This window comes from Populus alba, chromosome 6 (genome assembly GCF_005239225.2).
Source record: "Populus alba chromosome 6, ASM523922v2, whole genome shotgun sequence".
NCBI classification, from domain to species: domain Eukaryota; kingdom Viridiplantae; phylum Streptophyta; class Magnoliopsida; order Malpighiales; family Salicaceae; genus Populus; species Populus alba.
The window spans coordinates 6,568,909-6,584,897 of record NC_133289.1 but is presented as its reverse complement, the minus strand read 5'-3'; the positions used below and the strand labels follow the sequence as shown (position 1 = coordinate 6,584,897).

At 37.4% G+C, this 15,989-nt stretch overlaps 3 protein-coding genes across 3 annotated transcripts; all 3 read left to right on the top strand.

Moving 5' to 3' along the window:
* Positions 1 to 38: 38 nt before the first annotated feature.
* LOC118033643 (protein APEM9) lies at positions 39 to 1,606 on the top strand (the record flags this gene model as incomplete). Its single annotated transcript, XM_035038699.2, is given in 4 exon segments — positions 39 to 299; positions 446 to 694; positions 696 to 805; positions 1,235 to 1,606. Coding segments are annotated over 4 exon segments (750 nt in total), but the record flags the coding sequence as incomplete, so codon positions are not given.
* A 3,337-nt stretch (positions 1,607 to 4,943) lies between these two features.
* Positions 4,944 to 7,515, top strand: LOC118033633 (pollen receptor-like kinase 1). Its single transcript, XM_035038688.2, has 3 exons — positions 4,944 to 5,629; positions 5,939 to 6,562; positions 6,758 to 7,515. Exons 1-3 carry the CDS (start codon positions 4,975 to 4,977, stop codon positions 7,435 to 7,437), a joined length of 1,959 nt encoding a protein of 652 aa, XP_034894579.1. The 5' UTR covers positions 4,944 to 4,974; the 3' UTR covers positions 7,438 to 7,515.
* Positions 7,516 to 10,025: 2,510 nt separating this feature from the next.
* Positions 10,026 to 15,444, top strand: LOC118033649 (U-box domain-containing protein 35). The gene is made up of 9 exons (XM_035038702.2): positions 10,026 to 10,214; positions 10,754 to 10,875; positions 11,233 to 11,447; positions 11,535 to 11,589; positions 12,161 to 12,488; positions 12,924 to 13,025; positions 13,339 to 13,767; positions 14,294 to 15,052; positions 15,223 to 15,444. Exons 1-9 carry the CDS (start codon positions 10,026 to 10,028, stop codon positions 15,328 to 15,330), a joined length of 2,307 nt encoding a protein of 768 aa, XP_034894593.1. The 3' UTR covers positions 15,331 to 15,444.
* The last annotated feature ends 545 nt before the right edge of the window (positions 15,445 to 15,989 follow it).

The following is a 15,989-nucleotide window of genomic DNA, read 5'->3' as shown; positions in this document are numbered from 1 at the left end:
TTTTTTTGTCAGGCATGTTTTCAGATATTCAGGAGGCATCTTCTGCTGGTGTCCGAGAATTTCTTGAGGAGTTCCTCAGCAACTGGAGTTTAGTGGATGGACAACACTATGTTCTTGTTGGTGCAGAAGTAGATGTTGATGTCCAGGATGGATGTGACAGGAGGTGTATTTTGGAAGTTGACAAGTATATGGAGGTTGTTGAAGTCTATGCTGTGACACTTCTTGGCACGACTCTTAAGGATATGGACAGTGCAATCTCATGGGTCGAGAAATCTGCATTACCTGAGGAAAGACGACAAGTAAAATTAAAAATCTTGCATCTTATGTTGGTGTCAGCCACTTTTTTGAATTGCTTGAATTAACTGTATGCTGAATGTCCATAAATCAAACAGTTGTGGAATTTTGGCTAATCCAAGTATCTTATTATATTGCCATTTTTTTTCAGGTACTTTTGAGGCGACTACACTCTCTATATTCTCTCAAAACCATCAATTCATCACAAGTCTCAGCGGTTGTGCCAGAAAATAACCACGAAGCTCATTATTCTTTGTCAAAAGAACTAAATGGTTTCGAGGGATCTCCAAAAGGATTAGAAGCCAATTACCTGCGTACTGGAGAGAATAATACAAAACAAACAATTTTAAAGCTGTCTAGGCGTGTAGATCCATGTCTTTGGTGGTTCCGGTCAGTGAATTTTGAAAGTTTGGGAATGTTCGAGTGTGGTAACAAATGGGAAAATTCTCCTTGGATTTCTCTTCCTTCTTACATATTATGTTCTCCGGAGGAAAGGGGCTACATTGAATGGGTAAGAAGTGTTCTTGCATTCCTGCAATCAATCCTTTCATGATAGAGGGGGCACAAATAGGATTCTACTTAAAGTTCACCATGTCACTTGCTTCATGGTTATGCATGCAAGAACTGAACCTTTATGTTATTGAAAGTAAGAAACTGAACCCCGCCTTTGTTCCAAACTAGTTAGGGATGGCTATACACATAGAAAGTAAACCCAGAAAAGACTAATTGTGCTTCCTAGTTAGCAGTTTTAGAGAACTTCTAATCAGTGGGTATCGGAACTCTTTCAATAGTGATTAACTTAGATCACAATTATGAGTTGCTGAATTCTCATACTGCTGGAATAAGAAATGATAGTAAATTTGAACTAGCTGTAGAGGAAATCATATTTCCCTTTTTTCATTGATAAATAATCCCTTTCTCTTATATATATATATTGCAGACTTGTTAGGAGGCAAGTTTCGGCTGCGAAGAAGGCTATGGTAGACTTGTGGCAGCTTGCATTTTCATATCAAGTGAACCCTCTAGCTGCGGTTCAACCTCTCCCTACTGCAACAAGAGGCGGCCGGTGATGGCACCATTTTTCGAATAATGCTTATGATTCTCTCCTTTTGGAGCTAATTCACGTTCTGTCATTCTTCTTGGGGAACCGTGAGGTAGCTCAAATTAAATTGCAAATACGTGTTCGATTGTCTAGAACATTCGTATTAATCACATAATAATGATTTGTAACCAATGATACCATTACAACGTTGGACTACTTTGTTCTTCCTTTTCCCTTTTAGAAATTGGATATACTATGTTTGGCGTACAATCACTCTGTCATGCTTATAAATGTTTCAAATTATGTTATGCTTATAAATATTTAAAATAGCTGAATAGTATTTAATTAAATTTTATTATCATCCTTTTGAGATATAAAATCAGTAATAAGATTGGTAGAAAACTAAAAAATAATTTTAATAAATATATTTCATTTATATTAAATGATTTATTTTAAATAGGATGATGATATATAAAACAATAAATAAAACAATTTACTAACGCTAATTGGATTTATGTTCATGTTGCTTGAAAAACCTACAATAAAAAAATACATTTTCATATTTTTAAAAAATAAATTTTCTTTTAAATTTGAACAAAGTTTATTAATAATAATAATAAAAAATTATTCCACAACCCGCTAGGTGGTATTGAATATATGATTTCCATTATCAGCACTAATTGTATAAGTAGCACGCAAACTACAGTAAATACTATGCTCCATCAAAGATTTATTAATGCAAAGGTTACCATACATGTTTTCACAAATTTTATTTTTTATAACCATAAATATTTGGGTCAACTTACGTATGCCGTGTGTCTCCAACACTCCCTATATCATATGTAATAGGCGGATTCAAGTTCATTTTTAATGTAAAAAAAAGAAGGTATTAGTGTTAACTATCTTGATTTTTTTAATAAAAAAAATATTATTTACATTTAATAAAATAAATTAAAAAAATATATAAACTAATAAATAAAAAATTGACCTGTCAACGTTAATTAAGAACTAAAACAAAAACCTATCCAATGAAAGCAAAATATAAATGCCAATACAAATACAAATACTTAACTTTGACTATCATTTTGTTTTATATATATATTTTTATTTTATTTTAGAGGTTAATTCTGATATATAAGAATAATAAATTTTATATTTATAAATATTTCATGTAAATAAAATTTATTTATATAAAATATAAAAAGAAAACTTTAAAATAAATTATAATAATTTCTTTAAAGCGTTGTGAAATTATTAAAAAAACAATTAAAAATAATAATTACCATTAAAAAAATGGTTAACCAAAAAATTAAAAGAAAATAAAAGAAAAGAAAGTATATTCATTATTTCCTTTTAATAATGAAAAGTTAAAAACAAAACAAAAAAATCAGAGTTAACGTATTAAATAAAATAAAAAAAAAGGAGTTAGGCGCTGATGGACTTGGCAGATGAGGCCCGCATGCTCGGCCAAGGATAAAAAAACGCAAGTATATTTGGGTTTGAAAGCCTCGACTCGCGCACTTGGTTTCTTTTACTTTTGGGTTAATTACAAAATTATTTTAAAAATAAATCGTTGAATTATTTATCATGCTCGAGCCACCGAAGCCAGATTGCCGTCTCATGTAAATTTTCTAATCATATCCTTCCTTGCAAAACTTTTTGTTTCTCCTGTCTTTGGATACAAATCACATGGTTTTGATTCTAGTGGATGGTGCATGAACTGGTGTGCTGGGTGCAAGAACATTTTAGCAGTTTTGTGGAATCTATTTCCTTTTCCCTTGAACATAGACTCCTCTATGAAGTTATTTTTATAACATCTATGAATATATGGATGCATTACTGATAATGCTGCTGTTTTTATAGGATCACGGGAGAGAGATAAAGGTCATGTATGTTGAGCTGGTTGCTAATCAATTCCTACGCTAAGTTCTTGTCAAAGAATCATCTCAATCTAATAGTTTAAGATGTTAGGTGATGTTTCAGGATATAATTTATATTATTTTTTAATACATTACTTCAAGTGAAAGCCCTTTAAGCTTGAAACTTGCACAGACTCACATTACCTTGTGCTTAATTTTTATCAAATAAGTAGGGATGGTGAAATTCAAACTCGTGACTGCTTGGTTATTAAGGCTTTAATACTATGTTAAGGAACATCTCAATCTAATAGTTTAAGCTGTTAAATGAAATCCCATTATTTATATTATTTTTTAATAATTCTTACTCTTCAACCTCTTGAAGTCAATTCCCACGCCAAGTTTCTATGCATGATGATGAATCTTATTGTAACCTTACTTGCAAAGAAGTCTTTTTGATTCCTGGAAATAATAGAATGAATCCATAAGTTTACGTTTTGAATTTCTATACAGTTTATAGTTTAGATTTCAGCTTCCAAATCTACTTATTTGTTGACGATGACACAAACCCATTAAGGTTTCTCTTCAAGGTGGCTATTCCCCCCATCCTAAACTTCATATTTTCCTCACGCTTTGAAAATCTGCTGGATTTGGATTTTGCATGCTGTGCTTAACTATTTCTAACTTCCATTTTTGTTGTGGTTGACTTTACCTGAGAGATGGTTCGTGTTCTTGTGGCCACCTCAGTAAGGGAAAGCAGCTGCAGGGGCACAACAGGATGCACTGCTAAAGCTGATGGATGCTACATGTAGGCGTGCCACTGCTCCGCCGGCACCCCCGGATGGCCTATGTCTTGTTGATGTAGGATATACTGAGTTTGATCCACAAAACTGCGTCATTCCCTAGAGCATATCTTATGTCAAATTCACACAATTGTTGCTCTTAGCCACCTTCTTAGCGGACGTGTCATGCACATATGAGCTTTAGGACTACTGGGATTTTGAGTGATCCTACATGAAAAACTCTGTTTCCACTGACTATAAGAACGAAGAAGAGAAAAGAAATTTATACTATTGTTTGCATATTTGGTTATGTCATAACTTTGTTTATACGTATAACACACACACACACACTTCTGTAAGCAGGTATCGTTTTTTTGTTCAGTATGCCAAACAGATGAGAGAAAACAGGGTGATTTTATGCTTGGTGTAGGTGCTGGTTTTGTGAACTATATCAGCTAATTCTAGAACTAAAAGAAAAAAAAAATGAAACTAAAACTAATTGTCTCCTACAGGAATTGCAGCTTAATTCTTCAGAGCAGCCATTTTATAAGGGGGGAGGCTTGGATTTCGGAGGAAGATAATTGGAAAAAAGTGTTATCACACAAGGAGTGAAAAGCTGAACACGGAAATAGGCAAGGAAAGGGCTTAGCTTTGAATCCAATTCAATGGCAGACCGTAGATCTCTGATCTAAATCCACACCTCACTCATGCATTCTAACAAAGAGATTTGACCTTGTCAGAACTTTATGCACAACCCTTCTTTCATTTGCTTTTTGAAGACAGCCTGCACTAACCTCTCCTATTCTTAGCAAACCAATTGTCTCTTCCTCTCTGTCTCTCTCCTCTCTTTCTTCCTATGCCATCAAAACTTCACCACCTTCCCAAGCTTCCTCTCCACCCCCTCCCACCCCAACATTATAGTTCTCTGCTGAAGCCATTCTTGACGGCAAAGGGCGCGCATGCCCCTCCACCAGTGCGCGTCCCACCACACTGTAGCATCATGGCTTTTAAAGATAAACCCTCATTTGTTCTTGTCTTTCTACTTGTATCCCTCCATTTTGTTGCCTCGTTGGGACTGACAGACTCAGAAATCCTCCTTAAGTTCAAAGGTTCTTTATCGAACGCATCTGCATTGTCTGACTGGAGTGACAAGACCACACCATGCACAAAAAATAATGCAACGAATTGGGCTGGTGTAATTTGTGTTGACGGGATCGTTTGGGGTTTACAACTTGAAAATATGGGGCTGGCTGGCAAGATTGACATGGAAACTCTACAGGCTTTGCCAGATTTGAAAACAATCAGCATCATGAACAATAACTTCGATGGTCCCATGCCAGAGTTCAAGAAAATTGTTTCATTGAGAGCGGTTTATTTGTCCAACAACCATTTCTCAGGGGTGATCCCACCGGATGCTTTTGATGGCATGTTGAAACTGAAGAAAGTATATTTAGCACAAAATGAGTTTACTGGTGCCATTCCTTCATCTTTGAATGCCTTGCCCAAGCTTTTGGATTTGAGGCTTGAAGGCAACCAATTTACTGGGCAGCTACCAGATTTGACTCAGAATCTTCTTTCATTCAGTGTGTCAAACAATGCACTGGAGGGGCCAATCCCCGCAGGTCTCAGTATAATGGACTCGAGCTCCTTTTCAGGTGAGCTGCCCTCTTATCATTATTGGCACCAAGCAATATGTTGCTTCTACTAACCTCTATTGCCATTTTCATTGATTAATATGAGATGTTGGATATCTAATCATCATTACTTCAGTTTTCTGAGACTTGAAAATAATGAGCCAGACATTGATTTTCCCTCTTAAAGAAGATATTTGGAAAATTGATACCTTATTCAAATCAATTCACCACCACAAAATTGATTTTTTGTACCATTTTTCAGATTTCTAGCAACGATGCTAAATGATTTGCTAGTACTTGAACACATTCATACCTTTTTTGGCTGAGCAGGCAACAAAGGCCTATGTGGAGCGCCGTTAAAGGAATGTAATACCATCAACAGCAACTCTGACTCCAAGAAACCACCTGTGCTACTAATCGTGATCATTGCTGCAGTTGTGGGATTACTACTGGGTGCCATTGTTGCAGCATTCTTGTTCCTTCGTCGTCGACGCCAAAGACAACCATCAGCCTCAATAGAAGCACCACCACCACCAATACCGTCAAACCTCAAAAAGAAAACGGGTTTCAAGGAAGAAAACCAAAGCCCATCAAGCTCACCAGACCACTCGGTAGGTAGCAAGAAAGGGGAAGCTCCAAAGCTGTCCTTCGTGAGGGATGATAGGGAGAGGTTTGATCTGCCAGACTTGTTAAAGGCCTCGGCTGAGATATTAGGAAGCGGTTGCTTCGGGTCCTCTTATAAAGCAGCGCTTAGCTCTGGGACGATGATGGTGGTTAAGAGGTTTAAGCAGATGAATAATGTCGGGAAAGAAGAGTTTCAAGAGCATATGAGGAGGTTAGGGAGATTGAAGCACTCTAACTTACTTCCTCTTGTGGCTTACTATTATAGGAGGGAAGAGAAGCTCTTGATTACCGACCTTGTTGAGAAAGGCAGCCTAGCTGTTCATCTTCATGGTATGTTTTCAGCACAAAACTTGGACAGTTGCCAAACGCGCATGGTGATGCTTTCCATCCATTGATGTGTGCTCCACCATTGTTGGATGGACAGAATCACTCTACGCGTGCTTCCACAAACGCCCATACCATTCCTTGTGTTTCTCTTCCCATCCATTCATATAATGTGTGCTGCTGCCATCCTTTTTCTTTCAGGTCATCAAGCTCTAGGTCAACCAAGCCTTGACTGGCCAAGCAGATTGAAGATTGTCAAAGGAGTCGTAAGGGGTCTTGCATACCTCTACAAAGACCTTCCCAACATAATTGCTGCCCACGGCCACCTTAAATCTTCCAATGTTCTTCTCACTCAATCCAACGAGCCCTTGCTCACCGACTACGGACTAGTTCCTGTGATCAACCAGGAGAATGCTCAAGAGCTCATGGTAGCCTACAAGTCCCCTGAATACTTGCATCACGGCCGGATTACCAAGAAGACCGATGTATGGAGTCTAGGGATATTGATACTTGAGATCTTATCAGCAAAGTTGCCAGCAAATTTCGTACCGCAAGCCAAGGGAAGCGAGGAGGAAGATTTGGCAAATTGGGTCACTTCTGTTCCTCATGGAGAGTGGACTAATGTGGTGATTGATAAGGATATGACCAACGGGCCAACAAAGCAAAATGGTGGTGGTGAAAGTGAGGTGATCAAGCTCTTGAAGATTGGTTTGAGTTGTTGTGAAGCGGATGTGGAGAAGAGGATAGACTTGAAGGAAGCTGTTGAGAGGATTGAAGAAATCAAAGAGAGAGATAGTGATGATGATTTTTTCTCCTCATATGCTAGTGAAGGAGACATGAGATCTTCAATAGGAAAGTCTGATGACATCACTTTCTCTTAAATATTTCTAGCACGCTTGAGTCAAAAACTGGATTTCTAATCTATTAGAGGGGGGAGGGGGTCAGAAATAATTTTTTTTTTTTTTTTTTTTGGAGTTGAATGAAGAGCTATGGGAACGATAATGCATTCATGTACAAAAAAGTAGTTCTCGTGGATGTAAATGCAGGATGGAAGATGGAGTGAAAGTGGGATTGCCAATGCGCTTTTTTTTTTTTTTTTTTCTTTTTCGTTTTCATTTTTACTCAACTTGCATGCCTACCTCTCTACATTACTACTATGGAAATAAATACAAATATTACTATAATTTCCATATTAAGAGATTGTTCTCTTTTGACATTGCGGAAATCATGGATTGTTTTTGCAACATCCATGGAAAAGATATACAGTCAAATTAATTGAAATATGATCTCCATAAATTACTAAATAAGCTAGTGTTATATTACATGATTTCTAAGAGCCCGTTTGGTTACGAGATAGAGGTTGCGTTTCTTCAAAAACACATTGAATAAATGTTTGGTTAAGAAAAAAAAGTTGTTTACTGTATATGGATCCCCCAATTTATTGTGCGCGAGACACGGGTAAATGGAAAGCAACAAATTGCTGCTTTCTGCCCGGCCAAATTGAGGCTACTATTCAGTGAACAGTGGAGCATGCCTCCACTGTTCGCTGAACAAGTTTTTTTTTTTTTAATAACCAGTGTAGTTAATTGATTTCACTCGCACTGTTTACGTAAATGTGAACAACAATTTTTTTTTTAAATTAGTTTAAGGTGAATTAAATTTACTCGTACTGTAATCTTAATTTTATTCTTGATAATATTTTATCTAATTTTGTAGTTCTTGTCGGATGAATTTTGTACGTAATGGAATTGTAGATAGATTTTTGTTAAAGTAATTTTTTTAAGTGTGATTTATTTCATTATGTAATAGTAATAGTTAAATCCATAAAATTTAAATTAAAAACCATCAATATTAATATATATATTTTTAAAAATTATTTTATAACCTCAATTTCAAAAGCATTCTTAATCAAATACATTAAAACTACTTTTTCTTCAACCTCAATTTTAACCACAGTTTTAACCAAACACTTATTTTTTCAAACCAACCTCAATTAAAAGTACTTTTTATAAAACAATTTTTTTTCAAACCATAACCACAATAACCATAACAATACCAAATATACTCTAAAATGCATTGCGCGGCGCGGCGCACAAACAAACACTCTCTTGGCTATTGTGGGACTGTATTTTTCTTTTTCCTTGGTAGCACAACGGATAGCAAGAAAACTTGTCACGTAAAATGGATTCACAAGGATCTGAATTATCTGGTTAGTTGGTGTGATTGATCATGGCTTTGTGGCAAATTTCTGTAATGTGATTGGTTAATTTAGCTAGCCCGTACAAACCATTCTCGTAGCTAAGCAGCCCATGGAAAGACAAAAACTAGCAAAAGACAATGTATCAATGAGTAAACGGTGGACTCTCTGTTTCGGTTACAGTTTCTGATGAGTGATGTGTAGGTAAGTTGACATCTTGGTGTTGAATATTGCATTTTTAACACGAACAAATATGCATATGATATATTTGGAGTATCAGAAATGATGCATTTTTCAGAGACTCCATTAATAATAAAATGGTCACCAAAATTGTAGAATATAAATGATAAACTCAGATTTAACCAGCCTAAAATAATCCTAAAAAATCATGATCTTGGACAATGTATCTAAACCTAGCCTAAGAAAAGAGTCCAACTCCTATGATTATTGACCTAAATCATTAGAATCCCATAGAGTTCGCCTAACAGGGAAGACCTGAGAATTGACAGTACGTTATTTTCCAAGATTCCAGGTTCTGACTCTTGTCAGGTGCCACCACTTCCAGCCTGTTTATCCCGTGATTAGTTAGGTCTTGGTCCGAATACTTGGTGCTAATTAAGAAAATAATAACTTAAATCATTAGTTGTTTCTTTGGAGATTTTTTTTTATACAACTAATTTTAATTTTGTGAATTGTTTGGCTTCTATCAGCAACCCATTTATTTTGTTTATTTTGTTTATTTTGTTTTAGAGGTAAAAAGGAAAACAAGGCCGATTATAGGATAACATACAAATCACATATTCATGTAAATCACTAATATTAGAAAAAAAGAATATTGCTTTGCATATAATCAGGATAATTAAGGCGAACCTATCCAAATAAGGGCTCATCATCTCCCTCCCTTCTCAAGGAGAAGTGATAAAATTTAGCGTGTTCTTGGGCTGTTCATTCAATCATGATACACATCATCACTCATTTTCATAATATATATTTGTTAATTACAGAGATTATACATAAAAATCCTTGTGAAAGTTGGTTAATCTAAATTCTATAACTAACTTAAGACTAGTCTTTAAAGTCTGGTATTATTTGCTAATTTTGGGAGGTCACCAACTCATTTTCTTTAACTATCAAGACGATGATGATATCTGCTATGGTCTTAAAGCATATTTCAAGGAAACCAGAAGGGGCTAGCTATCATTGAAGTTTTGTTTGTTTTGTTCTCGTATTTTCTGAGCAGAAGCTGATTTGATTCTCACAAGAGAGACGTAGATGGCTAGAAGGAATGGAGAAAAGAAAGAAAGCAGCGTAGCAGTTGCCATAGACAAGGATAAAAGCAGCCAACATGCTCTCAAGTGGACTGTTGATCATCTTCTCACCAGGGGACAGGCTCTTACGCTTCTGCATATTAAACAGAACCCGTCGTCCATCCCCACCCCATGTGAGCCTCCTCTTCTTCGTGTCTCAATGATGATGATGATGATCATCTGATAGTCATTGTTTGTCGTCTAGACCTTGCATGCAATGCACGTATATGCGAATCAAAACATCATAAAATCCATCACACAGTTCAGATGCAACAATTCCGATTTAAGCTAGCAGTTCTAATATAAAAAAAAATTTCAACTTTCGCTTGATATTGCTTTGGTTACTCGTAATAAAATCTTGAGATGGAATGTTTAAGCATCACATTCACCACCGTACCGATTTTCTCTGTGGTTGCAGGTGGAAACCAAGTCTCCATCAATGAGGTCAATGACGACGTTGCGAAAATATATAGCAAACAAATTACCAACCAAGCCAAATCGCTGTTCCTTCCTTTTCGTTGCTTCTGCACAAGAAAGGAGGTCATTTCTGCTCCCTTTTTCCATATCAAATCCCCATTTCATCTGGTTAACGTTTGGTTATGTAATTAAATTCTCACGTGCTACACTAATTTAGCAATGGAGATTAATTACTGGGTTTTTATCCTTCAATCTCACCGTTGACGTTTGATGCAGATAAAATGCAACGAAATTGTCGTGGAGAGAATGGACGTTGCCAAAGGAATAATAGAATACGTTACCGCAAATGCAATTGAGATTCTGATACTTGGTTCATCATCGAAGGGAGGCCTTGTCAGGTAAAGCATTTATGGAGGGCTAGCTGATCATAACTCAGATCCTCTTTGCTACCTAAAGAAATATTTATTTACAGGACAAATAGACATTAGATTAAGACAATAAGTCTAATTCCCTGTGCTAAGTTGATACATAGAGCCTGCAATTGTTGGTTTGGTTTTCAGATTTCTCAAATCTGGAACAAACCAAGATATAGATGGATAACTGCCACGACAATGTTCCATCTAAATCTGTTTACAAGGTTCAAGCAACTTCAGATTTCCATCTGATTTCATACAACGCCATACCTCATCCTCTAAGATATAAAGTTCGGAATATGAATTTTGATATCATACCAATTATGTTTTTCTTCCCCACAGAAAATTCAAGACCACAGATGTTCCAGGTAATGTGTCCAAAGGAGCGCCAGGCTTCTGCTCTGTATATGTCATCAGCAAAGGAAAGATCTCATCGGTGCGATCTGCTAGCGGTCCACCACCTCCGAAACACTCCATTCAAACTCAAATGCAGAGCAGGGCCAGCAACACGTCTGATGCAGCTGAAACCCTTTTCAAGTCTAGCCTAGCTCCCAGAGGTCTGCCTCTCTAATAAGCATTTTGTTCTTTACACCACTTTATATGGCTTTGTCGTTTCTCATTAGAGGTGCATCGATCTTTTACAGTACCAGAGAGGTCACCATATACCCTGCAAGGCCTTCAAGAAGATATGGAAATCAAGTAAGTTCGACAGATAAACTTCTCTGAGGTGTATAGGTGTAAAATACTAATGACCATCAATAATCCATGGTGCTAAAGGTTAATCATATAATTTAAAGTCTAAACGGATAGAAGCTTCTTCTCATTCTCTCCCAGTTACAATGGCAGGCAGTTCTATCTTCTTATTGAATTATACTGGCTTCTTTGAACTTTACACGATTTGACACTTCTCTTTTCAATGCTTGACATCTTAAATTTATCAGCAACTTTTTCCATGATACAAACCCTTTTTTTTCTTCTATTTTTTGGTCGCTTCACCGGTACCACCAGTCCTGGCACTACTGCTTTCCAACACCAACTTTAGAGGCAACTCAAAGCAAAACCATAATATTTCTCACAACAAAAACTATGGCATCCATGCTCATGTGGCTGCCTCATATCAGTGGCTGCCATCTCGATGCAGCACTGATAACGAGGCTCATAAAGCACCAGCAATTCTTTAAGGAACAAATTTGAAGATGATGGCAATTTCTAATTAGAGAATTATCTCTAAACCAACTTTAGAGGACTAACCTGATAACCACCGAAACAGGTCACCGTTCACTAGAAGAGGTGGAATCGCCAAATATGAGCCCTCCATTCCAGATTCTGACATATCATTTGTAAGCAGTGGAAGGCCAAGCATTGATCACGCATTTCCTGCTATCTACGATGCTTTCGAAACTGGAATGACACCTCGGCTTTCAAACGCTTTCGAAACTGGAATGACACCTCGGCATTCAAATGGATCGGATTATGACATTAGATCCTTTGGGTCATTGTACTCAGGAAACAAATCAATAGATGCAAGTTCACAGTATAATTTCTCGTCAACCTCACAAGAAAGTGGCAACACATCATGGTCGTCTTCACAGAACATGGTAACAACATAAAGTCCTTGAGAAGGCATAGTTAATGCATGCATAAACACCCACCAACATGCATCGATTTGTGTATGATCCTGATTGAACTGTGTGTTTCCTGACAGTCAAGGGGCAGGTTCTGGTTGGCTTGTCCCAATAGATTTCTCCCGGAAGCTAACCCATCATCTTTCCTTTATAATGCTTTTACATTTGTTTTTCCATACATTTTCAAAAAAAGTAATGTCCATTAGCAGTCATATGATTACCTATAGAAACATAATCATTCATAACAAACAAAAGTTCTGTGAATCATGGGAAGAAGGCAGGTTGACAGGGAGACAAACAATAAACATTAGGGCAAAAGTGAGGCATACACTCATGTAACTTAGAATGATTCACAGTAGAGTAGACAGAAAACAGAAATATAATGGATGCTTCTTTCAAAATTTATAGGACGACATGGAATCTGAGATGCGGAGGCTCAGACTAGAGCTCAAGCAAACAATGGACATGTATAGCTCCGCCTGCAGAGAAGCACTCTCAGCAAAACAGAAGGTACTGACAGTTCAAACCTTCTTTGACAAGAGTCTAAATTTGTTAATTCTATGGTACAAAAGTCCATCTTTCATAGTGAATTTATCAGTATATTTAAAAATATATTTAGAGGCGTTCCATCATTCAAGCTCTCTTTTCATTCTCTTCAGACTGGAAGCTCATTATGTGTTACTCAAACTTGAAAGTCAAAATAAACAAATAGCTCAGAATATCCGAAATCTCCAACCAAAAGCACCAATGGAAACATTGAATTGAAAATGAAACCTTGAGTTGAGCTGCAATGTGATTGAATTCTGATGGAATTTCATTACAGGCCAGGGAACTTCATCATTGGAAATTGGAAGAACAACAGAGATCAGAAGGAGCGCGATTAGCAGAGGAAGCTGCATTGCAACTTGTAGCAAAGGAGAGAGCTAAGTGTAAAGCAGCCATTGAGGCAGCTGAATCATCTCAAAGGATCGCCGAATTGGAATTACAAAAAAGACTAAATGCAGAAATGATAGCTCAAAAGGAATTCCAGGAGAAGAACAAGGCACTAGCATCCATTGCAAACAGTGATCTTCGATATCGAAAATACACGATTGAGGAGATTGAAGCAGCAACAGATGAGTTTTCAAACTCACTCAAGATTGGAGAAGGAGGTTATGGGCCTGTTTACAAGTCCTATCTGGATCATACACCAGTGGCCATTAAAGTTTTACGTCCTGATGCAGCTCATGGAAGGTCACAGTTTCAGCAAGAGGTTTGGAGCTCTGCCCATCAACCAAAAATAAATGAGTAAATAAACATAAACCTAAATACATCCATCATAACTTTATCCAAATTAAACTAATGAAACTGAATTCAAAATGATGATCACTAGTATCTTAGCAGAAGTGATGAAGAGAATCATTTAATATGAGGTTTTGATACGAGGAACTAGTAACATTCACACTTTTCTTCAGAAACGTAACCAAACCAAGTGATTTTTCAAATGCCAAAGAGCCGACTTAAAAAGTAAATCATATTTATTTAGCCACTAGCTCTCCTGCAACAAATAAGCCTGACAATATTTTGAGCTAATCCATTGCCTTCAGCTCATAAAAGTTGAGCCACAAGTATTGAATTTAAGTTTCCCAAACTCGAGTTTTTTTAATCTTTTTAGCTCTAGGAAGACAACTAGACAAAATCCAGTGTAATGGCACTGCCCTTTTTTTCTGTTCTTTTTTTTTTCCTATTGAACCATCTGTTCTTGGGTGTATTCTGAATTTCTGACAACTCTCATGCAGGTTGAAGTATTATCCTGCATAAGGCATCCAAACATGGTTCTCCTCCTTGGAGCCTGCCCAGAGTATGGCTGCTTGGTCTATGAGTACATGGCTAACGGAAGCTTGGAAGACTGCCTGTTCCACCGAGGAAACAGTCCACCTCTTTCTTGGCAATTAAGATTCCGGATTGCTGCAGAAATCGGCACCGGCCTTCTTTTCCTCCATCAAACCAAGCCGGAACCACTTGTTCACCGCGACCTCAAACCAGGCAACATTTTGCTTGACCGCAACTATGTCAGCAAGATCAGTGATGTTGGCTTGGCCAGGCTTGTCCCTCCATCAATAGCCAACACTGTTACTCAATATCGCATGACGTCAACAGCTGGAACATTCTGTTACATTGACCCAGAGTATCAGCAGACAGGAATGCTTGGGATAAAATCCGATATTTACTCACTTGGTATCGTGCTTCTGCAAATGATAACAGCCAAGCCACCTATGGGTTTAACTCATCATGTTGAGAGGGCCATTGAGAAGGGAACTTTTGCAGAGATGCTTGACCCAGCCGTTCTAGACTGGCCCCTTGAGGAAGCCATGAGCTTTGCCAAGTTATCTCTTCGTTGTGCAGAACTGAGGCGGAAAGATAGACCAGATCTCGGAGCGGTCGTACTACCGGAGCTTAACAGATTGAGAGAGCTTGCTGAGGAAAACATGCCTAGCGTCATGCCTGGGGGCAGCACTGGAAGCTCCCCTTATCACAGCCACTTTTCCTCAGTTCAAGTGAGTTCTACATGCTTCCATTTTTTTTTAACTCCAGCGGCAAAAAACCTGCTCGTGCAAACTTCGATTTTTCCTAGGATAACATTTACTAATTTCATAGCAACTCGTAGATCTTACAAGTTACAACTTCTGCAAGCTTTACAATTCAATTGTTTCTGATCTGTTGCCAGGATGTGATCACAGCGAACTACAATCTGGATATGATAGCTCAAGAAGCCACCCAAGCTCACCATCTAGAGGAAGAAGATAAAGGACGATTGAAAAACACTTTGTTGTAGCGAAGATAGACCGATGTATTTGGCATTCAACATTACCTGAAGCTTGTTTTACATTCTTTTGTAGCTTTTGGAAAACCAAACTTGTTTTAATGCTGGCATGGTTTCTAGTTATATCTCAACAGCATATTCAGATCTCTCGAGTATTTACAATTGAAACTGATCAGTTATATCTCAACCATTTCCAATTCCACCTTCATCCTCCAAGGGTCACCACCACTAGATCAGCAAGATTTGACAAACATTCTAGGATTTAAGATGATAGGGGACACCTTTTGGAGAATTAACTCAGTCATCAGACATTGCATTGCTATTAAGCAGAATAGACATATATAGGGAAAATCACCACCATCTCTACCAAAAGGCAAAGTAGTAGCTCAAGGTTGCATGTTGACTCCAAACTCTAGGAATCTAAAAGAATTCTATATGAGCATAATTCGAGTTTCAGTCAAACAAATCAAGATTTTACACAGTAACACAAGGCCAATAGTCAGTGTTTCCAAAAGATGTGTTTACTCTTGTGTAGTTTCCCGGTATATATTTTAATGAACTCTCTCTGTAAGTCCACTTCCGCTGCCTATCAAACTCCATAAATGCCTCTGAACTTGAATGGAAGCCCCCATTCCCAAAAACACAAACACTAAAGGATCTGTTAATAACTT

Excerpts from the sequence above, each read along its gene's own strand:
- LOC118033633 (XM_035038688.2), top strand. The coding sequence starts at position 4,975 with ATGGCTTTTAAAGATAAACCCTCATTTGTTCTTGTCTTTCTACTTGTA. Across the intron at positions 5,630-5,938 it reads GGACTCGAGCTCCTTTTCAG|GCAACAAAGGCCTATGTGGA; the intron begins GTGAGCTGCCCT and ends TTGGCTGAGCAG. Across the intron at positions 6,563-6,757 it reads CCTAGCTGTTCATCTTCATG|GTCATCAAGCTCTAGGTCAA; the intron begins GTATGTTTTCAG and ends TTTTTCTTTCAG.
- LOC118033649 (XM_035038702.2), top strand. The coding sequence starts at position 10,026 with ATGGCTAGAAGGAATGGAGAAAAGAAAGAAAGCAGCGTAGCAGTTGCC. Across the intron at positions 10,215-10,753 it reads GTGAGCCTCCTCTTCTTCGT|ATAAAATGCAACGAAATTGT; the intron begins GTCTCAATGATG and ends CGTTTGATGCAG. Across the intron at positions 12,489-12,923 it reads GGTCGTCTTCACAGAACATG|GACGACATGGAATCTGAGAT; the intron begins GTAACAACATAA and ends CAAAATTTATAG.